General features: G+C 35.1%; 1 protein-coding gene across 1 annotated transcript; it reads right to left on the reverse strand.

The window, feature by feature from the left end:
* Nucleotides 1-1,266: 1,266 nt before the first annotated feature.
* LOC145692780 (calcium release-activated calcium channel protein 1-like) lies at nucleotides 1,267-23,423 on the reverse strand. Its single transcript, XM_081768244.1, has 4 exons — nucleotides 22,975-23,423; nucleotides 11,065-11,372; nucleotides 9,728-9,871; nucleotides 1,267-4,802 (listed from the first exon to the last, which is right to left on the reverse strand). Exons 2-4 carry the CDS (start codon nucleotides 11,356-11,358, stop codon nucleotides 4,293-4,295), a joined length of 948 nt encoding a protein of 315 aa, XP_081624370.1. The 5' UTR covers nucleotides 11,359-11,372; nucleotides 22,975-23,423; the 3' UTR covers nucleotides 1,267-4,292.
* Nucleotides 23,424-25,396: the final 1,973 nt, after the last annotated feature.

Here is a 25,396-nt window from a genome sequence, read left to right on the forward strand (position 1 = left end):
CGTGGGTTCCAAAGAAATATCCTGGGTTAATTCACCATGTTTCGACCATCATTTTCACTGCTTTTTACATTAAGATTACTATACTACAAAGCAACTACAATGAAACTTAGTGATATAGGTGTCTGGGACTTAGGTCTGCACCTGAGTGTATAAAACCTCAATTGAGATTAAGAAGAACAAGAAGAAATTTGTTACATACGCAAGGATCTTATAAAATAGAGGATGTGTCCTTACAACAAAATCTTGAAGCCATACGTCACAGTTTCGCCACCCCTACTCTGCCCACTCCGCCCAATAGGATAGCAATGTTTTGAGCCAACAATCATGGCGGAAACGAAAGTAGCCAATCAGACTATGTTAGAAACGAGAATAGCCAATCAGACGTCCCAATACTCGGTTGTTTTTTGGCTTCATCGATTTAATAGGATGACGATACATATGGGCAGATCCTCTATACTGTCAATTTTTGAGTTGACCTATAAACATTATAACGAAAGAGGGAATTATGACTTTTGCCTAAATTTAAGTTTTAAAAAAGTAAAGAATAATTAGATCACAGACAAAGGAAACTTAATACAACAAAAGGAGTTAACTTTACAATACCCGCTCCAGATAGTGTACTTACTCAGATACAAAATATTACACACTATTCATTTTATGAAAATGGGTCAAAACTTACCTAACCTTAAGCTAATCCTTTCCTACCTCTGCCCTACTTATCCCTATCTTACTCTACTCTGCCCTACCCTGCTCTACTATACTATATAGCGGTGCAAATCTGTATTCAACATTGGGGGGATGGGTAAAACAGTTCCCATAATATTTTTAAGCAATGTTCAAGATGTTTTTGAATTTGAAAAACAATGCTGTGGAGGACCAGGGGAGCATTGTTGTCTTCAACAGTGGGAGGCGGGCAGGTTTGAGACTTATTCTGGGAGGGGGCCCATCTATTTCATCTCACTTTTCTTTGTGGAAATCAGACACAAATCTCTTTCGCATCGAATTATTGGGGAACATATCCCCAATTCCAGGATTGAAGGGGACATGTCCCTATCATCCCACCGGGATTTACGCCAGTGCTACTATATCCTTTTAAAGAGTCCTATTTATCGATGTGCAGCTGGAGCGTGTATTGTAAAGTTTACCCAATACAAGTTTTGGATTCTTGTGTTGTCAAAGAAAGTGACGACAATACTTGACTCATCCATTGATTGGATAGGGGTAATTAAACTCTAAACATAGACAAGAATAACGATACTTTTTCTTATTGACACATTAAGGTACCGGTACTTTATTCATTATGTATGTACATGATAAACTTACATTTTAATCTAATATTGTGCGAACACTCAATATTTATTGCCGTAGGAATACCAATTCCAATAAGAGAAAACTTTAAGTATTAAATTTTGCATTTAAAAAGTGTTTTTCGAAAAATAAATCCTTACAAACAAATATTTACATATTTTGACTTAATTACACCAATTACGGAAGTAGACAATAATAAGAAGCAAAACATTAATCATGAAACATACATATAAACAAATGAAATAATATATAGTTTTATTTCTCATTTTTAAGTAGAATTGTACTAAACAACAATTTCGTTACAAGTTGATTCCATCCAGCCAATAATTATTAGATGGCTAGAATCACTCTTCAATAAAACATACATGTGATGTTTCTTTCGTTACCACATGTCACCGGCCCAACCTCTTTGTCATGTAAATATTTTTCGACAAACGGGAATTGATGTATGCTAACTTGCAATAATAGTAATGATTTTTTTCATAGATTTTCCCGCAATAGATTTTCCATGTATTTATCTAGTAGCAGAAGTGCTCTTTGTTTCGCACGGTAAGTATAAATTTTATGATAAAATATTTTGAGAGTATACAAGCAGGTATCCAGAGGGGTCTAGAGGGGCCGAGCCCCACTAAATTTTTACTGGCTCCCCTAAAATTTTCACGGTAGGCTTTCAAATGAACTATGGTATGGTGATGTAAATAGTGTTGAACTATAATATGGTTGGATCGGCCCCCCTAACTTCTACCGCCCTCCTAGATTTTGGGGCTGGCTACCGGCCTGAGAGTATATGCAAACTTTTTGTGGTTTCAAGGTAATTGTTCATGCAAGTTCGATTCCACTGGAGATAGGCAAAAACCTCACAAAATTGCTCATAAATGACGTCAAGACCGAGTATTATCATTTTCTATCATCCTAAAACGTTGGTTTTACCTCAGTCCATGATCTTTAGTTGATCTTATCACTCCGAAATCAATTTTTTAGAGGCACTCATATGTTTTATCGAAGTATGCCTAGAGACCAATTTAAATAACTTTCTTGTACTCCAAATTGGAAGACTGTCTCTTATTGGTGGAAATGGTTACTCAAAACTCATAAGCTATTCCCTCACATGCATTTTCCAAAAGGTATTCGTCGTCTTTCTCAGTTTCGAAACATCCAAATCGATTTCTCGTATGAGATATTAATATTCTATATGTTAATACATCTAGTATACGAACTGATACTCGCGTTTCAAAAGAATTCAACAAAAATAATATTCACAGAAAATCTTTCAATAATCCTATCTACTCTTTTGAGTGGAACTACTCAAAATATCCTCTTAGCCGTAGTTTAGGGTAGGTCTATATTGAGAATATTTGTTCAAAAATTTTCAGTTTCCTAGAGCAAGAACATTTTAACCGCTTTCCACCCTCTTCAATGTTGAATTTCACAAAATACCATATTACTCTGGTCTGCGGAAAAATATTTTACAAAATTTCATTTCAATTTCTTATGTCTAACTGCTCAGAAGATTTGATTAACGTCACAGATGATTTTCAAATCTATTTCCACTTGTAATTGTCACATTTCATAAAATCTCATCTTATCCACAGCCTAGAGTTCTGGGAGAACATTTTCACTAAATTTCAATTATCTAAAACCTAACAGTTTCGGAAGTATGACTAATGCTACGAGAAGATCCAAGTTGTTTTTCCCCAAACAAGAATTGGATTTTGCAAAGCTTCACAGCCTAGGGTTCATAGACAATGTTTGAACGCTTAGTAGTCCCCGAGATTTGATGAACGGATGAAAAAGCCTTTAATTCCCACTTTTTTCCCCTGTAAGAATAGCAATTTCGTGAATTCTTGTCTTATCCTGAGTCTAGGGTTCAGAGAAAATATTTTCACAGAAAATTTAAGTTTGCATGTCCTGCAATCTTGGAGATTTGGTGAACGTCAAAGAGAAAGATTCAACTTTCTTTTACCCTTGTAGTTGTTGTATTTCCTAAAATTCTTTCCTGTACAGTATTCGTATAAAGATTCAAAGAGAACTTTTGTATCATACACGTTCTAAGTCCAGATTTCTAAACTATATATTTTGTGAGCATTTTCCCGGATTTTCCCAAATTTATGGATTGAGAAGCTGGTTTGTGCTGTTATTTGAATACCCGATTCATTCTTAAGACAATGACACACATACCAGACAATGACGTGTACGAACAGAATCCTTCTAAAGTTTTTTTTATTTATTCTTTTTGAATTTCTTTCTCTACATATTTTCAATCGAAATCATTTTTAAACTTCATATTCATATTCATTTTATGTATTTGAATAACTCTAAAAACTAAAAACTCTCTTGAGGCAAGGAAATGTATTATTGTTTGTGATACCTTTCGTGGTAGTACTTACATTGTGAGACCCGTTAGGGAAGACGAAATTGGTTACCGGAACTTCATGTTCTTGAAAATTCCCGGAAAATGTTCGCATTTTGTATTTGGATAGTACGTGTTTAATATCATTCGAAAGCATGATTCATTCCAAAAAATAACAGTATATAAACGACGACTTTGAACCACTAATCTGAGATGATTAAGGTAGGAAAAACAGCTTCCTAAGTGAAAGTTTTCTTTAAAAACTCATGACATTTTTAAACTTCCTCCTTGCACAGGTAAAAAAAAAAAAAAAAAAAAAAAAAGATAATTAAGATTACTTTCTCATCTCTTCAACAGTGAATATTTCACTGACATCTGCTTCCTAATTTTTGTCCTCTATTTACTCTTTTCTACCACCTATTCGGTGTTGTAGAGTGACCTCACAAGTTATTTTATTGTCATATAATAAATTGGCATAATAATGCATAAAGTTTGCCTTTGCATTTTTTTTTTTAATATGTTACTATAGTACGGAAAGGAATATTCTACGTTACCAGTCTATTCTTTATACGTATGTAAATTTTCCAAAACACAATTTTACCAATGTACGTTCGTTTCTGATTATATTGACTATTTAGTCTACTTCAGACACTTTGAGAACAGGTTTATTTCCCGCTTCAATGTCGAGTTCATGCTTAAGACCTTCAAGATTTTCAATAGTCATAGCCCTTAGTTCATACTTCTGCGCTACCAAAGTCTTATGAAAGTGCACCACAAATAACACAAACAGAACCAAGAATGGGCACATAACAACGGAGCCTGCCCAGCACGCCGTCAACGTATAGTCCCAGAACTTCACCCAGCAGAGCAGAACCACCTCCAACAGAAAGAGGAACAAACCAAGGACTGTGGAAAACGCAAAGGCCACTTCGATGTACGTACGCATACTGTCGTGAGGAGATTTGTTTACAGATGATACCTTCTCCATTTTCTCAACGACGTCGATGTGTGGAAGAATGTGAGTGCTGATGACTAAAGCGAAGATGTGGATTGAAACTAAAATCGTTGTATTCACTGAGTAAATGGAGAACAACCACCCAGGACAATTCGTCGGAACGTTCACTTGAAGCTCCATCATTGATGACTGAAACGAAAATTTAAATAGAAATTTCTATTATATTTTATATTGAACACAACATACACCTATCGATAATATTCTCCAGCATACATATACAAAGCTAACTAAGTCTATGGCCTATGGAACCCGGAGGTTCAATGCCATGGTCACAAAAGCTCTCCATCGATTCCTATCCTTAGCCAACTGGATCCAGTTTTTACTTTGTATCTCTAGTTCTGTGAGATCCATCTTAAGAGTCTTCATCCCGGCTAAATCAAAATACCGCTAATTTTACAGTAATTATGTGATATCTTCAAATAGATAAAAGATAATTGAAATATGGAACAAGAGCGCCCTAGACAATATTATTTTGCGTGAGGTACTGTTATCACAAGTCACCTAGTGGCTTTCCGTTTTCAGCTGTTTAGAAACGCGAAAATAAATACCGATTTTCAAAATAGCTCGAAATCGAAAGCAGATAAGTGAGTCATGATAACGGTTTCTCATAATAATATTGTCTAGGTCACCCTTGTTTCACATTTCGATTATCTTTTATCTATTTGAAGATATCACATAATTACTGTAAAATCAGCGGTATTTTAATTTCGCCGGGATGAAGACTCTTAATATTGTCTTCATCTGCGTCTAAGTCTTCCTAATGGTCGTTTTCCGATTGGACTCTAACAATGTTCGGTAAAAGGCTTAAATTATGTACCGTAGTTCCTCGTTATGAAGTTTTCAGCATTCTCCATTTCCATTCCTCTTGGGTCTGAATAATCCTCTCAGGATCTTGTTCTCAAATATTTCAGTTTACGTTCTACTCTCAGAGTCAGCGACCATGTTTCGCAACCATACAGCAAAACAGACATGATTGTCATTATATATATTTTAAGCTTCATATTCCTCGACAGGATTCGCGATGATATATTTTGAATTGAATAGTAACACGAATTCACTGCTTTTAATCGACATTTAATTTCTTTGTGAATGTGGTTTTGGTCTGTTAATATTGATCCTAAATATTTGAAAGTTACAATTCATAAATCTTTCTTCTATGTACTAAATTATATTCTCAAACTATCGTTTTTCATCAAATATGTATCTATTGTAGCAGGCACGTAGCCAGGATTTCGCAAAGGCTCGATCATTCTAAACTATTTTACTGGCAACATATATTCGTTTGTTTAGCCAGGATTTCGTGATGGGGGAGGGCGGGGGGGGTGACATGAAATACTGTGATTACACACCAGGGGATCGATCAATCAAACCATTTTACTGGCAACATACCCATATTAGTTTGTTAGGACAAGAAAATGAGGATATGTTAGTAAGTATTTTAATAAGAAAAACTATGAAGAAATCTTGAGTAAAAGAATATAAAAAAGTCTTGAAAAAGATATAGTTTTCCGAGGTCATTCTAACTCGGTTCTACTTGTCTTCTTCTTCATCTTACCTTCGTTTAATGCCGTCAAGGATAGCAACGAGATCTCTTTCGAGAGTAAAGACATCCTATAAAATGGATAAGTGTTGCCGCGAAATTCAAAATGGCTCATAATATTGGTGATTCTGGGCATTTCTTAAGTTCTACCTGAGTCTATGTGATCGAACCGGTTTACCAATCGTCATTTGTAATCCATAAGGAATTGTAATAGTAATGCTGGTGAATATGTCTCATTATCTAATTTTAAATATATACAGTGGCGGATCCAGGATATGATCAAGGGAGAGGCTAAGCCATAGTTTGCCGTTTTATCCAGTGTAAAGCAGGATTGAAGTCAATTTTATCCAGTGTAAACCTGAGCGTCAAGGGGGGGCTACAGCCCCTTAGCCCCCCTTGGATCCGCCTCTGTATATATATAGCCTATATATATATATATATATATATATATATACAGATGGTGATCAGAAAAATGGAAACACCTGTAGTTGGCAACACGTCAGATGTATGGATTGGCAGTGGAGTCGTGGCGCCCGCAGCGCCGGACCGCTGGTGGTGGTGTGTTAGGTCGGTCTCCATACTACGTCAGGCGCAGTGAAACAGCAGTGTCCAGTGGCTGCAGCAGACGGAGGTAGTGCAAAATGGGAGACCTCTCAGAGTTTCAAAGAGGGCAAATTGTTGGTGCGCGGTTATGTGGAGTGAGTGTGACGGCAGTGGCTACTGTGTTAGGTGTGTCGCGTGGGACAGTGTCGAAGGTGATGACGGCCTACACACACGGGAAAACCACATCGGGGAAGCAGAACAGTGGGCGGAAGAAAATCATGAGTGACAGGTCACGCCGGGTATTAAAGCGCATTGTCACGCAGAACAGTCGTGCCACTGCGGAGCAAGTGACGGAGGAACTCAATCAGCACCTCCCTCACCCTGTTTCGACAATCACAGTCCGCCGCGAATTACCTGACATGAACTTACGGGGTCGTGTTGCACGGGCCAAACCGCTCATCAGGGACCATAACGCTTTTGCCCGCCGCAAATGGTGCCGCGACCATGCAACTTGGACCGTTGAGGACTGGAAACGTGTGATATGGTCGGATGAGTCATCCTTCACCCTATTCCCAATCACGGGCCGTGTTTATGTGTGGAGAGCGCCTAAAGAAGCTTATGATCTGCAGTGTCTCCGCCCAACTGTGAAGCATGGCGGCGGCTCGGTGATGCTGTGGGCCGCCATATCATGGTTTTCATTGGGTCCTGTGGTCACACTTAGCGGACGAATCACTGCCAACGATTATGTCGCAATTTTAGGAGACCACTTGCATCCTATGGTCCGGATGTTGTTCCCGGACAATGACGCCATCTTCCAGGATGATAATGCACCCATTCACACAGCTGGGCTTGTTGCAGCGTGGTTTAAGGAAAATCGGGATGAAGTTCAACACTTCCCCTGGCCCGCCCAATCCCCATATCTCAACATAATTGAACATCTGTAGTCTGTCTTGGAAACACGACTCCGGCGACGATTTCCACCTCCATAATCTCTCACAGAACTGGCCGATGCCCTGCACGAGGAATAGTGTTAAATTCCACTTGCTACAATTCACGACCTCTATGCCTCCATCCCACGTCGCATCAAGGCTGTTCTGAAGGCGAAAGGTAGCCCGACACCATATTAATCTGGTAAGTTGCAATTTCATTCAGGTGTTTCCATTTTTCTGATCACCATCTATATATATATATAAAAGAAAATTTTCTTCTTGTTTCGAGAGAATAGAGAGAACGTATAAGCGTAACGTCTTTCATATTGATCATAGATTTTATGTCGAAGGCATCCTTGTACTTTAAATAACGCACACATATGGATTGAAGTGATGTAACTGGTGCACATATTTTTGAGCAATACACTTCCAAAATATCGATGCATACGTAGCATATACAATTTTAAACACATTAATGTTCTTGATTTCACTTCCAAGTCTCATAGAAGATCCGAGATTTCTGTAAGCCTCATTTACAATTCGATTACAATTAGTACTAAACAAGAGATTTAATTTTATTGACGCATCAAGAGTAGTTACATGGACAACTCTTTACAGTTCTGTACCATGCATGACAAAAATAAAGGTAATTTATTTATCTTGTATAAAACATACATTGCAATTCTCAGTATTTAACCGCCGTAGCACGCGCCGCGGAGTCACACTCCGCGTATAGAGAAATATTAGTTTTCTTAAAACTCTTAAAAGAGTTTATGCTGTAAAATATACTTGGACAATTGTAAAAGAAGAAAAAAAAGCAAAGAAAATATTAAGGTTGGTTTAAAGGGACAAGTTTTGTCGATAGATGGCAGTACAATCTTCGTATCTCTCCATGTATTTTTTACCTTTCACGAAAATTCACGATTTCTGTTGCAAATTTCAACCTACAGACTTCAAATTTTTAGAAAGGTAACTTCATAATCTATCGAAGGCAATAATCCGTGCCGATTTTTTTATTTAGAATTTCCTTCATTGTTGAAAAGGCTTGATTGTTGAAATGGATATCCAAACCTTTAACAATGGAACTGTTTCAACAATAAAGAAAATTGTAAATAAAAAAATCGAAACAGATTGTTCCCTTTAATAGGTTATGAAGTTCCTTCTCTAAAAATTTGAAGTCTCTACGTTGAAATTTGTAAAAGAAATTGTAAATTTTCGTGAAAGGTAAAAAATACATTGGCGAGATACGAAAACTGTAGTAACATCTATCGGCAAAACCTGTCACTTTACACTAACCTTAAACAGTTTAATATCGCTTCAAAACAAAATACACATGAAAATAAGATAAATAAATATTGCGGAGTGAGACTCCGCGCGCGTGCCTTGATGTTACAATTGACCACGCGGGCTATGGAGGGTTAATGGTAACTTGTTTATTTTGCTCCAATTATCAAGTGTATTGATTACATTTCTCAAAACAGTGCAGACTCTTTTCAAATGTATGACTTGATGTGTATTTATATACATCATCTGTCGTGGGAAATCCCGATCCAGTAGCATCTAAGATTTTGCTTGCGCTGGAAGGAGAGAGATGCAAATCTCTTCGATATAACTAGTTTCACGTTTTTTTTTTATTGAATATATATTTGCGTTCTCTGCAGTCCCAAATGACACTACCATCCTATCCATTTTCTTCGTGGATTTCTTAGACAAATTTCCCACAACGCTACAAAAATTTCTCTTGTTTAGTTGAATAATTCCCAACTTTGTAAATTTTGATATTTTTACACATGCGACAATAGACTACACGTTTTCATAAAAATATGATTTTTATTATAATAGCATAATTTGTCAAATGCAATCGCGTTGCTAGATTTTTTTTTTTATATCGAAAGTGTTCCGACTCTTTATAAATGGTTCTTTTTATTAGACTTGCAGAAGCATTTATCTTTCAATTTTATGTTCAAAATAGATTGCCATGTATGTTGAACGATGGCTTTTTCTTTACCAACTATTTGATTCATTATCTTGCCATGACTTACCATAGCAAAAGCACAGAGGATGTGTGAAGTAGACGCTGTCTCTTTCAACTTGGCTCTACACATGTGTAAACGCCTCCAAGAAAGACCAATTGGTGTTTTTGCCATTTCCAATGTAAATTCGTGGTTTCCATGAGATGCAGAAGCCTACAATGGAAAATTTTAACAACAGTTCTAGGAATTATCCCTTTCTCTATTAGCATTTATATAAAATTAAAACAAAAATTCTGACCCTAGTTTAATACCACTTTCATCTGCAAATTATTTAGACAATACCTTAAACGAAAGCACTGATAATTTTATGCTTTTCATTTCTTGTGTGTAATCACAGACGCAACTAAAGGAGGGACAGGACCAGCGCTGTTCCCAAGTAGACTGTCAGCTTCCCCCAGAGGCGTACCCTCGGGAAGAGGCCAGGGAAGAGGCCAGACTCCTCCCCCCCTCAAAAAAACTTCGTAATTCAACACATATTTGTACACTTTCTCAAAACAAAACAGGAAAATTATTGATGAACATGAACATTTGATCTTACACTTCATCTGTGCTCTCTGTCTTATGAAAACAATCTAGTTCTATGAATTTTTTCTGAAAATATAGTGAAGTATTTTACAATTAGTTATCATATTTTCGGGTGCAGAATAATACATTGACGTAGTGCCTTGTAGTATTGAATCCCCTCCCCCCAAATCTGAATCCCCCCCAACAAAAAATTCTGGATATGTGCCTGCCTCCCCTATACATATTATTTACTATTGGATGGGGAAAATTTTATGAATTTGTAATATTCTCATAAGTAAAATCGTCCAGTACTCGAAATAAATTATTATCAGTATTTCTGTATGCAACAGTTTAGGATTTAGGATTTTAGATTTCTGGGCTTTCGGCATCTAAGGCCATTACAGTTACTCTCACCAATAATGAAACGTAAAGAAAGAAAAAGAAAACTAGAAATACGTAATTGCTGTAAAAATTAGTATTAGTCGTTCTGTACATGGTGGTCAAATTTCTTACGCCATGGCTATTTATTTTGCTTTCTCTACCGATTTTGATACTGTCAAGCATAAAATTTTGATGTCTAAGCTAGATAACTTCGGATTCTCTTGAAACGTGCAAGCAGTTTAAGTAATCTGAGTACACTGCTAAATTAAGTGTACCCCAAGGTCCTAGTTTGGATCCATTACTATTCATATTAATTGTTAATATCTTACCATCAGAATTACAATATGCTGATTGTTTAATATATGCTGACGACATAAATATTTATGAAGAATTTCAAAACATAGAGGATAGTTTTTATTTTAGGACAACACAATTAAAAGTGAATACCTATATATAGTTACCTTGCGTTCAACATTTGACCCAAGCAAAGGGTGTCCGTCATGGTGATATTCAGATGCCACAGCGATGGAATTCAAAGATGTTGAGGAAAAATTATTATATGACATCGGCCACATTTGTTCTGAAGATGGCGATAGTTGTGCTTGCTTCTCAAGTTTGTTGTTCCTGCTTCCGTTGTGAATGTTCCGTGCTCTTAAACCACTGCTCGAAATACAATGTCTCATCATCAAAGGAGAATCAGTTTCGCAGACTAATTTCAGCGTTGTTGGTTCATGTGGCAGTTGGTTGTCCGCCATTACTTATGCTGAAACTGCAGAGGGAAAATGTTAAGTTCACTCAAAAACCATAAAAACAAAATTTATAATGGCAGACTAAGAATCTGGGTGTTGATATTAAAAAAAAAAAATGACCCGTATAATTAACTAATTCACAACGAGGGAGTAATATGTGCCTGTCTAACAAGGGAAGAGAGGGAGATTATATATCGAAGTGGAAGATGACTTATACACCAATCGAAAGAACTAATAACACCTATTACGAAACTGTAATAAAAATTTTCCGAATGCATATACTGTACGAATTATTTGAATATACAAGGTGTCCAGAAAATCCGTTTTCACTCCTAGAATCGCAAACGGTGTGAGATGCCAAAACAGGAAAACACGTGTTTGATCATTTTAAAAGTACAACGTATCAAAACAAATAATTTTGTCTCAGGGCACCCACAGGCGGGGTCCAACTTAAAAATTGCAGATGGTAAGATGGTCAAACAACAAATCGTTGGAAACGTGTTGGGAAATGAAAGAAGACGAAACAGGTCTTGACTCTCTAAAATTAAGCTGTGTAAAATGGCGTCCAGTTAAAATGTCAGCAAAAATGTCATTGTAAAGTTTATGGTCACCCCCAAAAAACCTGCAACGGTGAGACAGATGTCAAAACAGATGACAGATGTCAGATGTGTGTCATCATTTCAAAAGTCAATGATTGAAAGTAAAAATATTTGTCCCAGAGTCCTCAACAGGGTCCCAGACGGGGTCCTACTCAATATTTTTGAGTGCCAAGGGGATCCAGTAGCAAATTGTTGGAGAGCTGTTGTTAAATGAAAGTAGATGAAATAAGTCTGGACTCTCTACGACAACACTTTGCAAATATATTTCTTTTTAGTTCTTCTTTCTGTAGTCGGGTTTTAGTTTGTTTTCACTTTAATTCTTGTACTCAACGGAAAGATAGAAAAAGTGTCACTACTGTGAGATTCTTCTTTTTGGGCCCAGTAATGTCTAAATAAATAAAAAAAGAGAAAAGAAAAGAAAAATAAGAAATAAAGAAACGAAAAGAAAGAACATTTGACATCTTTGAGTATAGAATTGATAGCTAACATTTAGTGTACAATAGTGATACTTACGTTCGTTGTCTGAATTATCAAGTATAAAATGATTTTTAAAAAAATCTTGCACCAGGAACAGCGAATACGTGCAAATGTCTCACAATGACAACAAGTGCCGATCGCAAAATGGAAAGAGAATGCACTCAGAGAATCAAAATGAGGATGCACATTTTGACCGGCCGCCAGTTTGCACTGGGTAATTTTAGAAAGTCGAGACTTGTTCCGTCTTCTTTCATTTCACAAGAGTTTTCAATTATATGCTACTTGACCTCCCTTGCCATTTGAAAATTTTGGGTATGACCCCGTTTGGTACCCTGTAGAGGACTGGGGCAAAAATTTTTACTTCCAATCAGTGTGTTTTCTTGTTTTGACATCTGTCTCACTGTTTCAGATTTATAGGGGTGGTCATAGACTTTACAATGACGTTTTTGCTGACATTTTGACCGGCCGCCATTTTGTACAGGGTAATTTTAGAGAGTCGAGACTTGTGCCGTCTTCTTTCATTCCCCAATACGTTTCGAACGATATGCTACTTGGCCCTTATAATTTGCAATTTTTGAGTTGGAACCCACCTGGGACCCTGGGAGTGCCCCTGGGACAATACTTTTTGTTTTGATACGCTGTACTTTTAAAATGATCAAACATGTGTTTTCCTTTTTTGGCATCTGTCTCACCGTTTTCGATTTCTAGGGGGTGAAAACGGATTTTCTGGACACCCTGTATATTCATATACTGTGACTCGCACAGTATATGCATTCGGAAAATTTTTATTGCAGTTGCGTAATAGGCATAATTAGTTCTTTCGATTGATGTATAAGCCATGCTCCACTTCGATATATAATCTCCCTCTCTTCCCTTGTAAGAAATTTATCTATGCACCTAAACTAATAACAGAAATAAAACATATAATCCTTCTTAAGGTTTCCAGAGTATTCCAAATCACTGGATTTTAATAGTGCCCATATCAGCGCCTTCCCCAATCTAACTTTTTGGGTTACTCGCTTAGCTTCAGTTACTACCGACTCAGGTTCGATTCCCGCAGGAAGCTTATGTGGTTTTACAACTCACGTTATGCTGTTTGGGTGCGAATTAGGCCGTATTTTCCTGCATGCGATAGAAGCGTGCTTTGCTTGCGATTTGGTTAGCATCTAAAGCCGACCATACACATTTTTGGAGGTGAATTTTGACGTTTTATAGCACAAAATATTCCAGTCTATACTTATATTTGTACAGATTTAAAAAATCGTTAAATTTAACTTTAAATTGTTTAAATTTAAGAGATTTAAAAAGAAAAAAATCTTTTAGCTTTACGTCCTACGCTTATACCGTGTATGCTGAAAAAGACCGTGACAATAAGAATAAATGAAATGGTGGAATTGAGTTGAGTTGAGTTGAGTTTGAGTTTAACGTCCCGTTCAGCAGCGAGGCTATATGAGACGTGGACCTACTGATTAACGTGGAATCCGAACCACATGAGCTCCCGCCGGGAATCGAACCCGGGCCTCCCACAAAAAATGGTGGAATTAAGTAAGTGAGAAGAAACGGGAGAAACTTGAAAAAACCCCACACACAGTGTTTGTCCACCACAACGTCCATTTGGCGCAATCTGGGATCGAACCAGAAACCCGATGTTTTACCACTGAACCACCGCGCCCCCTTAGTTCTCTCTGACGTAGAAGCAAATAAACTACTGTATTATATATATATTGTTACTGTGTGTTTTCTGGAGGCAATGAATAAAGATGATTTAAAGACCACAAAATGTCCCAGTTGGCAGTTGGATTAGACATATATTTTTCATTTTGTCAGAGTGACGCGTTGCTATTTTTTTCTTTCTTTAATTTTTAGACGTAAATATCTCTTTTTGCGCCCACATTCCTTATTTTTAGATTTTATAGTTGTATTGGCTTGCTATATTTTGGCTTTCTAGCTCTACCCTCGCATCTGTTTTCAATTTGTTTTTTTGATATTTTTGGAAACGACAAGAAAAATAATTGTGAGAAAGCAAATCGTTTGCAAAACAAAACGTGTTTTCTAGTTGTTCATTGCTAATACCATACTTTCAAAATCTAGCCTTGTTGTATTGATTTTTACTTAGATATTTCTCTCGTAGTTCATTCAAAACCCATAACTCACTAAGATATCTTTATAATTATTCTGTTAATATTTTTTAAATGTATTATTCCAGAAAATTAAATATAAATATTTCAAGAAAATTTATTCATTTTATTTTCGTTATTAAATAGACTTCTTGCAAGGGAATTACGCCATAAAAGGAAGAGGACAGAGAACATCTACCCGTCGGGTGAGTCCGCTCCCGCTTGTAACTACATAATTTAGATGAATAGCGGTCTATTATATTACCAGATTGTTAATTTTAAATTAAAATTGCAGGATACACTTTTCCAACAGAAACCTCACTGAATTCTTAGCCGTATTAGATGGAATCAGTGTTGCCAACAACCTCTGAAGAAAATAGACTAGATGGTCTTCAGAAATAAGCTTTTTTACGCAAAAAATGGCTAGTTTTTAACTGCTAACCTCTAACCTACATTGCAGATTTTAAACTCTTTTTTGTGTGTGTGCAAGATTAAAAGTGAGTTATGGTAAAATTTGAAATGATGAATTTTATTCGTTGAAAACTAACAAGCAACATACATGACTTTAAATTACAATAAAATCCATCAACAGCTCATCTGATTTGTGAAAGACTGAAAGAAGTCATCATCGATGATGTCGCGTCTAGCCGAGGCGCTGGAACTGGATGCACCATTGTTGGATTGTGGATTGTTTGTGTTTGTGTAGACTGCCATTGTCCCAATTTTCAGTAGTACTTCTTTCGGCAGGTCATAATCCTTACAAACACTTCTTATTTCTCCGTACACCCACATAGCCTACATCATCATGATTGCATTATGAGTTCTCATGCTAATTAGATACCCTATTTGTTCCCTTTAATAAACAAAAACAGCCTTTGTGCCTTAAAGAACCGAACAGTTTACGGAATTTATATTAGAAAAAATTTATATTAGAAAACTATTCTTGCAATAAAATGCGAAAATCAAAATAAATAAAAAACAGCAAATGGGGCCCTTACGTCAAAATTCTTTCTGAGTCGATGAGTATTGTTAAGAGGCCTCACCATTGCGAAATTAAAATACCGCTAATTTTACAGTAATTATGTGATATCTTTAAATAGATAAAAGAAAATCCAAAAGTGGAACAAGACCTCCCTAGACAATATTAGTTTGCTTGAGATACCGTTATCACGACTCATTTATCTACTTGCGATTTCCAGCCATTTAGAAAATCGGCATTTATTTTCGCGTTTCTAAATAACTGCAAACAGGAAGCTACTAGCTGACTCGTGATAACGGTACTTCATGCAAAATAACATCGTCTAGGGAGGTCTTGATCCACTTGTCGATTATCTTTTATCTATTTGAAGATATCACGTAATTACTGTAAAATTAGCGGTATTTTAATTTTGCAGTGATAGGGACTCTTAAGTAGTTGTAAATTTATGGGTGGAGAGAGAGGAGAAGAATGAAAAACAAGTGTTTGCTGCGTAATAAAACACCCTGTGTCTAGAGAAATCAATTAACACAAGAATATAGAATGACAAATAGGCTAATTATTAAGAATTATTTTCAAAGAAAAAAGTATTTTTAGAATTAATTTAACGGCTAATAGAAAAGCCAAAAATGGCAAACGAGTTTCATAAAATAAGCTATATTTAAGGCTATAAGCATTTCGTAGATTTTTATGGCTAAGTGCCTCTCCAAATAGGCTAGAATTAGCCAAAAATAGGCTAAATTGGCATCACTGGATGGAATTAGGCACACGACCTCCAAATTAGAAAGCCTATGCTTCAGTTACAAAATATATAACTTCATTAGAATATCATCAAATAAAATTATCTGTCTACAAATAGTTCTTTTCTCTATATGAATTGTATGACAGCGTAGAAAAAAAAAAACATAGTTTGTTAATGACAAGTTACACTGTTTGTCACCTTGTAAGATGACACGTGGCATTGCATACATTGGAAAAACAAATGAACAATGTTTTTGTATGCACTTGAAACGTTCTTCCTAATTTTGAAAGCCTTGAAGTGACACTAGCTGAATTCATAAATAAGTTTTTTTTTTTCCTTGTTCTTTGTATCTTATGCTCTTCATACGCTTAACAAATGACTGTAATTCAGTGGTGCATATCTTATTCATTACAGATACGATGAGGCTAAATTGAACAGCGTTGACAACCAATTAGCCTCGGTAAACTAACGATATGCTTAATAGAAGAGTTATATTCTCGAAAACAAATATATAATCCAATGATATTCATCATTCCAGTAGACTGTATATGCAAATATTAATCAATTTGATTGATGGTTCATTAATTGGGGATTTTAACGAAGGTACTACCAACAGCGAGAGGCTATTTGCTCTCATCAAAATTTAAACCTTTCAATAATTGTTCGTTTTGATTGAGATACCAACTCTAGGGTCTATATGACACCTGGTGAGCTTCACCCATTCAACAGTTTATTACCTTTCGTACTTAGTATATTAACTTCTTATGCTGAAAAGGGGAGGAGCAACTGTGGCTCAGTGAAAGATCGTTCACCTCTAGTGCGAGAGGTCTCTGGTTAAACCGCAGGCCACGTAAAAATCTTCAAGTTTTACGTCCCACGCTTATGCCGGCTAGGCTAAAGGAGATGGTGACGATGAGAAATGAGTGAAATGGTGGAATGAAGAAAGTGGGAGGAAACGGGAAAATCTCGAAAAAACCCACGCACACGGTGTTTGTACACCACAATTGTCACTTGGTGCGAGCTGAGATCGAACCAAGGACCCCATGTACCAGAGGTGAACGCTCCATCACTGAGCCACCGTGGTCGCTCATCTCTTATTGAGCTTTGAACACTTTCTGGAATTCTTTCAAAATGGATACGTCATATTCGACTTATAGAACATATTTCTTTTCTTCTCCTTTGTAAGTAAATAAATAAATAAAATAAAATAAAATCACTTCGTCATTTTACCAGATAAATATACAAAATGATACTGTAATTTAAATAGAAGGGTGCAGTACTTCGTTAGAGCGTATCACTGTCGTAGTTTCCAAGATTCTACCTCACAATAAAACAAGGATGTTTGTATTTAAGCTATTTCTGTAAATATTTTGTTCACAGTGATAGTAACTAGTACAAAATAAATGAACTCGAATTAACACTAGTCGTTGTGATGAATAATTGAAATGAAGTAATTGATAGATATATCATTTCCAAATCAGTTCGTTTGATTGAACACTCCTGCTCATCATTACTTTAATGAGGAACAATGTACTAAGTATAACTATAGAATTTAAAAAAAAAAAAACCTGGTCTCTTTTCTCTCTCACTATATCTTTCTATGTTGCTATTTTACATTTACTTGTTTCTGCTTTTGAATCCTATCTCCCAGAATTGTTAGATATATAATGACCTTAGAAGAGTTAACGGTACAATAAAATCCATGGTTAACTGCTTCTGTATATACTGTGCTCCTTGATCAATAAATCTACATGACGTACATTAGATTTTCCATTTTGCCATTTGTTAAATAGATTTTTCATTGCTTTTAGATACAAATTTATCTAATAAAAAAATGTCTTTACCAATTCCGGCGTAGTGTTCTCTCTTAGATTCTGAGATCAGAGCCAACTCTACCGTATGTGCAATGCAAGTTTCAAGGGGTGGCAAAATCTGTCATAACTATATTATTTAAAATAAATATTTCTTGTTGGAAACAGACTCCATGATGATTGTAGTTAAATTTACTAAACTGACCTTCTATTCGAATGTTGCATTCATAAATCATGTTTAGGTCGCATTAGTTTAATGTCACATGGACAGTGCTAAAGCAAATGGTCAAGCAAATCATGGCATGAATTACTTGATTGTTGTCAAATACAAGAACTGAATTCTCAAACACTAGCGAACACCTGCTCCATTTAGTTAGTTATCACAGTTTTGATATGAAAACTAGTCTTTGTCACATGAAAGTTCCTTATCATTGAAGTTTCTTTTTTAATTAACAGAATTAGAAGGAAAATCAAGAGATAATGATAAAAGATCTAGTTACACTGGAATTGTAAACTCATATAGTGAGATTGAACCTCAATATTGAATTCTATAAAAAAAATTACCATATTTCCTCTGCAGGTGTGTTTCCTTTACCTTTCACTAACATAATAGATTTAAAAAAACAGACACAACGAGATTGTATTTGTAGTGTTCTGAGTCCAAGTACTTTTCCCTCCCCTTCGTTGTTGATGATGGGGCAGCATACTTAAAATCGTGGCTTTTAAGATTTATTCTTTCTGGAGAAATAAGGAGCTCCAAATAATACCATTGCATGGGATGGCAAATTCCCTCTGCTCCGGCCCTGTCTGAGATCTGTTATTTTGTGTTTTCTGAGGAGTTTCCCCGAATATGATTTAATGCATAATATCATAGATTATGAAGTAATGGTCTTTCAACTTTAATTATTGTATTCTTTTTAAAGATACTGAGTTAGATATTTTAAACTCAGAATGTATTTCTCACGTAACTAAATATCTATCTACCATGCAACAAAAACGGTCTGCAGCACATGGAAAGTGTTATAGAAACTCAGAAATAGTAGATATCGAATAATGTCAACGTAAAAAATATTGTAATTACCTATGTTTCTACGTGAACAATTTATCATACATTGTAAAAAAAAATCTGTAAATTAAAAAAAAAAAGGCAAATTGTCTTTTAATTCGAGATATAAATAATTTTTCTCAGCTAAATTTGTAAAACAAAGTATACAATTCACAGTGTAATATTAATATGAGCTTCTACTATCATATTCTCTATTAATTATTTGAACTACTCACATCAACTAGTACTTAAATAAATAAAAATACTCTTGCGTTACAACCAACTAATTTTCGCCAATAAGTAGTCCTTTTCATGTGTATCATACAAAACCGCACACCATGTTTGCATTCTTACCAGAATAATTTATTTATTCCCTTTAATATTTGAATGATTTACGTACCATATGCATATTTTTTAGATACTTCTCTTAACCATGAATTCTTATCATACAATAATTTTGATTACTTTTCTACACATTACAGTGAGTAATTTAACAGAGAAAGCGGGATAAAAAGATTGTTACATATTTTTATAACTCATTAATATAAAATAGTGTAAAATTACAATTTTGTCAATAAAAATATCAGAATTTCTAGTGTTTATTATAAATTTGTGAGAAAAATCAAATTTCGCAAAGTAACGTCAAAAATGTGTATCAACTACATACTTAAGAGTAATCCTTTTTAATTATATAAATTTTGGGTTATACAGGGTGCTTCAAAACAACACCGGCAACATTTGAGGGGAGTGAATTCTGACACCAAGATAAGATTTTAAAAAAGTATTGACCAACCTGGGTGCACAAATGCTTCCTTTCGGAGTTATAGACTGCCGAAAACATGAAAAAAATGAACTTTTAAAGATCTATAGCTCCAATACTATAGGACCTACAGTACCTAGTCAGATCAAGACTTCACTTAAAAACTAGTGTGTGTCCTATCCAAATATCCATGTTTCAGAATCCTGCGGTACTTCCGCAACAATTTTTATAAAGATAGTTGGTAAGTACTTCAGATTATATGCCCGTAGCCAAATTACCTCTACAAAAATTGTTGCGTTAGTGCCTTAGGAATCTGAAACTTGGATATTTGAATAGCACATAAATTAGTTCCTAAGTGAAGTCTTGACCCGACTACGGTAGGTCCCATAGTATTGGAGTTATGGACCTTTAAAGTTCTTTCTTTTCTTTTTTTTTTTTTTTTTTTTTTTTTGTCGGCAGCCAATAACTCTGAAATGACAGATTTCTACACCCATGTTGGTCTATAATTTTTGTCCTCTCTTGGTGTCAGGAATCACCTCCCAAACGTTGTCGGTGTTGTTTTGCAACACCCTGTATAATAGCTCTGAGTTAGCTATATTTTAAATTATAGAAATATTTCAAAGATAATTCATATACCAACTGTTCAAATAATAACACAAGAAATCGAATTTATTTGAACTAGTAGGCTATATTTTTCATGGATTTTCAGGAATAGTTAATCTTCTTTGTTAACGAACTTACTTACATTCACTATGGCTTCCTCACATACTATATAAAGAACTATCCAGAAGGAACAAGTTTCTACATGTCTGGCCACAAAAGAAGGAAATGATACCATATGATACAGATCATAAGATACCGACCAGGGACCTTAATAACAAGTACATATTTCTACAAGTTATCGTCACAATGAAGAAATTTTGAATTTGTAACTTTGATTTTTGTATCAGTGTAATATACAAGAAATACAACATCGCAGGCAATATTTTGTCTCTTTCCCTCACCTTACACAGAGTAGGATTAAGATAATGCGCTGTTAAATTGTTGTCTCATCCTGTGGTAATCCTATGTTTAAATGTAATTGTTCTTCTTTTCCACATATCTAACTTACGTTTAGTGCAGATCCTGTTTCTTTGGTTATGTATTTCAAAGTTTAACTATTGAAGTTTCCTAAACTGTAACACAACTTGAAACAACACAATCACTATACCGTTATAACTTGAGTACTTTGCTAACCCACTTAAAAAAAATAATAAACGGAGATAATAAAAGATTCTCTAATTATCTTTATCTTCTGTTAATGTATTGTTTAAATCACTGATTTGTTTGCTTAATACGATAGATAAGACACTAAATAACCTATTATTAAGGGGAAAAACAAACAAGCAACTCCCGCAATAACCAATCTATGAAAACCAAATTACGAAGTCCTAAGCATAAAATTGTTTCTTGTCTGCTTAGAAATGATGAAAAGAATTTAATGAGAGAAAAAATCTAATGACAATAACTTAATTTCCATGGAAAATTAACCTCATTTAACACCCACTAATGAATCAATAAATTTAGCTTCATCATATGTTCCACTTAGCAAAAAATAGCAAAGATAAAAAAATATATTCTTTTTTTTCTAACTGTGAGAATTCTGTACTGTGTTTTAGTTTATTTTGATATACTTTCGATACCTAGGAAGTATTAATAGTGATGATATGAAGTGTGGATGTGAAATAAAAGCAAGGATAGGAATGGGGAAAGAAGCCTTTAGGAGGAAGAAAATACTATTTTGTGGGACTTTGAATAAAGTGTTGAGGAAATGGCTTATAAAATGCATCGTGTGGAGTATTGTACTTTATGGGTCAGAAATATGGACATTACGCAAAAATGATTTTTAAAAAAACTGGAAGCTTTCAAAATGTGGGTGTGGAGAAGAATTGAGAGAATTAGCTGGATCCAGTAGAAACGAATGAGAGGGTCTAAGAAATAGTAGAGGAAGGAACAACAATTTTAGATATTATTAAAAAGAGGAATTGGTTGGTTCATTGGCTAAGAAGGAGCTCTATCATGAGAGACGTGCTAGAGGGTATGGTGGCAGGAAAGAGAGGGAAGAGGCGAAGGAGACTACAATTAATGGACGATATCAAAGCAGAGAAATCGTACGTGAAGACGAAGAGGTTATCGGAAGATCGTGGAGCATAGAAGCTTCTCAGTTGCGGCAAGTGACCTGCCAATAATGGCAGAATACCTATGATGATGGTGATGATGATATTCTTTGCAACTTCACAACAAAACTTTATAAAGTGGCATTTACATTAGAATAATATATATATATATATATATATATATATATATATATATATATATTAAATATTCAAATACTAATATATTCCAAACAATGATCCAACATTTACATTGTGTTATTAGCACGCAGAGAACATAGACTGAACGTATTTGAGAACAAGATTCTGAGACGAATATTCGGACCCAAGAACAACGGGAATGGGGAATGGCGGAAACTTCATAACGAGGAACTACATAATTTATACGGTTTACCCAACATTGTTAGGGTCGTCAAGTCTAGGAGGCTTAGATGGGCAGGTCATGTAGCTAGAATGGAAGAAAGTAGAAACGCTTTCAAAATCTTGATTGGAAGACCCATCGGAAAACGACCATTAGGAAGACCTAGGCGCAGATGGGAAGACAATATTAAAATGGATCTCACAGAGATAGGAATACAAAGTTTAAACTGGATCCAGTTAGCTAAGGATAGAAGTCAGTGGAGAGCTTTTGTGAACGCGGCATTGAACCTCCGGGTTCCATAGGCCATAGAGTTAGTTAGTTAGTTATTAGCACACAGAAAATAACTTCGATTTCTATGATTTCAAAGAAAAATTTGATCTTGTAACCCTGTAAAGCAAAGTAGACCTACAAATAAAGCTCATTTGCAATTGAAAACCATTTTTCATGCATTGTTATTTTATTCATGTTAAAAAACCTCAACACCAAGATTTACTTTTATCTCTGATAGTAAAGACTAAAATGTCGCAGTTAATAATTTAATTATTTAATAAAAGTTTATAAAGTAATTGAAAGTAAGTTACCTGTTATCGATTATCTTCGATATTAACCAGTTACAATGTTATGACAATATTTGCAGCATGTTAAAATATCTTCTTCGTTACTTCTTGCACATTGGCGTGGTCGGAGCATGTATCTAATACCAGAGCATGTTTGCGTGTGTTTTGTATTTTGACGTCATAAGCTCTCAGGTGGTAATAGAATAGAAGATGAGTTTACCAACGATGGGTAGTTATCAAGTGGTCCAAGTAAACACCACCATCAACATACATTAACAGTCAACAAGTTAGTTGACACAGACGATGCTGAAGTGACTGTGTATAAAGCCAAGGACAAATAAAAGGAAACCTCGTGATTACGTAAAAGAGAATGAAAATACGATCACGTAGGCAAATGTGTTGGTCAAAAAATATTAAATAAAAATATCTGAACGCAAAACATTATTTTTTTTACTCTAGTCGTGTATAAAGTAACGAATTCATGTCAAGAATGATCCCAAAAAATGCATAAAAAATATTGCAACCTTAGCCAATAATTACTTTTTAGATCGGGGGCCACAAAAGTTTTGAACGGCCCCTTAATCGAGTTTTTGTATATTTTACGGAATCAGTACATCATACTGAGTTAAGTGATAGTTTGGATTTGATCACTAATTATATGTAGCACTCCAGATATAAGGCGTACAAAAATTTTTTTGATTGAAATATATTGGATCTTTTGATGCATTTTTGAATCAGGAACCACAAAAGTTTAGAACGGTCCCTAAATCGAGTTTTCGCAATTTTACGGCATAAGCACATCATACTGAGTTACGTGATAGCTTGGGTTTGGCAACACTATATGTAGTTCTCCAGATATAAGGCCTACAAGAAAACTTTTTGATTGAAATATATTGGATCTTATGATCCAATAATAATAATAATAATAATACCTGAAAATGGCTGGCAAAATACACTTTTAAAGGGGCATAATAAAAATGAATAAAGTATTATAAGAAGAATTTTAAACATCGAAAAAGATACAATTGGCAAAATGTTTAATTTTGTTATTTTTTCTGTTTATTTATTTATTTATTTATTGCCAGCTACTCGAGAGTTGAGCCCTCTATGAGAAGGTAAGTGTGAATTGAACTAGATAAAGAAATTGGCAAGAATGGATGAATTTATTATTTAAATCGATTAAAATACTACGTTAGCCATTGTTACCTAATAGCACATTTGGTAGACCTTACATAGGCTATTTGTCGCCATGGTTAGAAATTAGGGGATTAACTGACAGGCCTGTAGCCAGTCCAAAACTGTAGGAGGATGGTATATGTTAGGGAATTGCAATCCAACTATATTATAGTTCATTTGCAAGCCTACCTTAAAAATTTTAGTGGGGGCCAGTTAACATTTAGGGGGACCAGCTCACTTAGCCGCCCGTAGATACGGGCCTGTTAACTGCCGCAGATGGAGGCCCCGAAATACAAATTTTACCGAGAATTGAACAGAATCAGGCGAAACGTCAGTATGAGAGTAATAAAAAAGGCAACAAAGGTCGTCACTGTAAGGCGAGAAAAAAGGAATTAAAATCTGGACTACCTATATCATTTCGCATATGGATGCGATATTAGGTAAATAGGCAATAGAGCATAATATGGCAGAATTTCAAAGTTACTGTTTTATTAACTAACCCCTAGGACGTGTATGCTGCAGTAATGGATAGAAATACAGAAATATAGAACGGAAATAAATAAGGAGAGAGTTGCATCTGAACCAACATCCATGAAAAATGTCCAATATCTATAACCACTAAGTAAGAATAATATTTGAAACTTTGAGCATTTTTTGCGAACATCTCAGCGTTTTTGAATTATTATTATTATTATTATTATTATTATTATTATTATTATTATTATTATTATTATTATTATTATTAGTAGTAGTAGTAGTAGTAGTAGTAGTAGTAGTAGTAGTAGTAGTAGTAGTAGTAGTAGTAGTAGTAGTAGTAGTAATAGTGCTAAATATAAAATTTCCCCTTTTTATTGAGATTTTTATTATCGTATAATATTGTTCCACGTTTTTAAGAAAATGTGACACAGTGTAAAATATCCTGTTTGTGGCTCGATATGATTAATAATCTGTTTGCTGTTTAAGAAGAAGAAGAAGTGTTATGAACGTATATTGCGAACAAATACAACCAAATATCAACTTAATGTATTACTATAAAACATGCATATGCGTTAACGAAGTTCATTTTGTCGTATAATGTGGAACAAATGATGCAGTGTTAAAATGCGGATAAGCATACAGTTTGACACGTTTCGATTTGTGACAAGTCTATTAATGCTCTTGCATGTTTATCTCCGAGTGTATTATTCCATGTCTTTCTTCTACACATTATGCAGGTTTAAAATATCTAAGAAGATTTTACTTTAGATCGTAACATGGACATACTAAAAGC

This window comes from Thermobia domestica, chromosome 8, assembly GCF_964235325.1.
Source record: "Thermobia domestica chromosome 8, izTheDome1.hap1.1, whole genome shotgun sequence".
NCBI lineage: Eukaryota > Metazoa > Arthropoda > Insecta > Zygentoma > Lepismatidae > Thermobia > Thermobia domestica.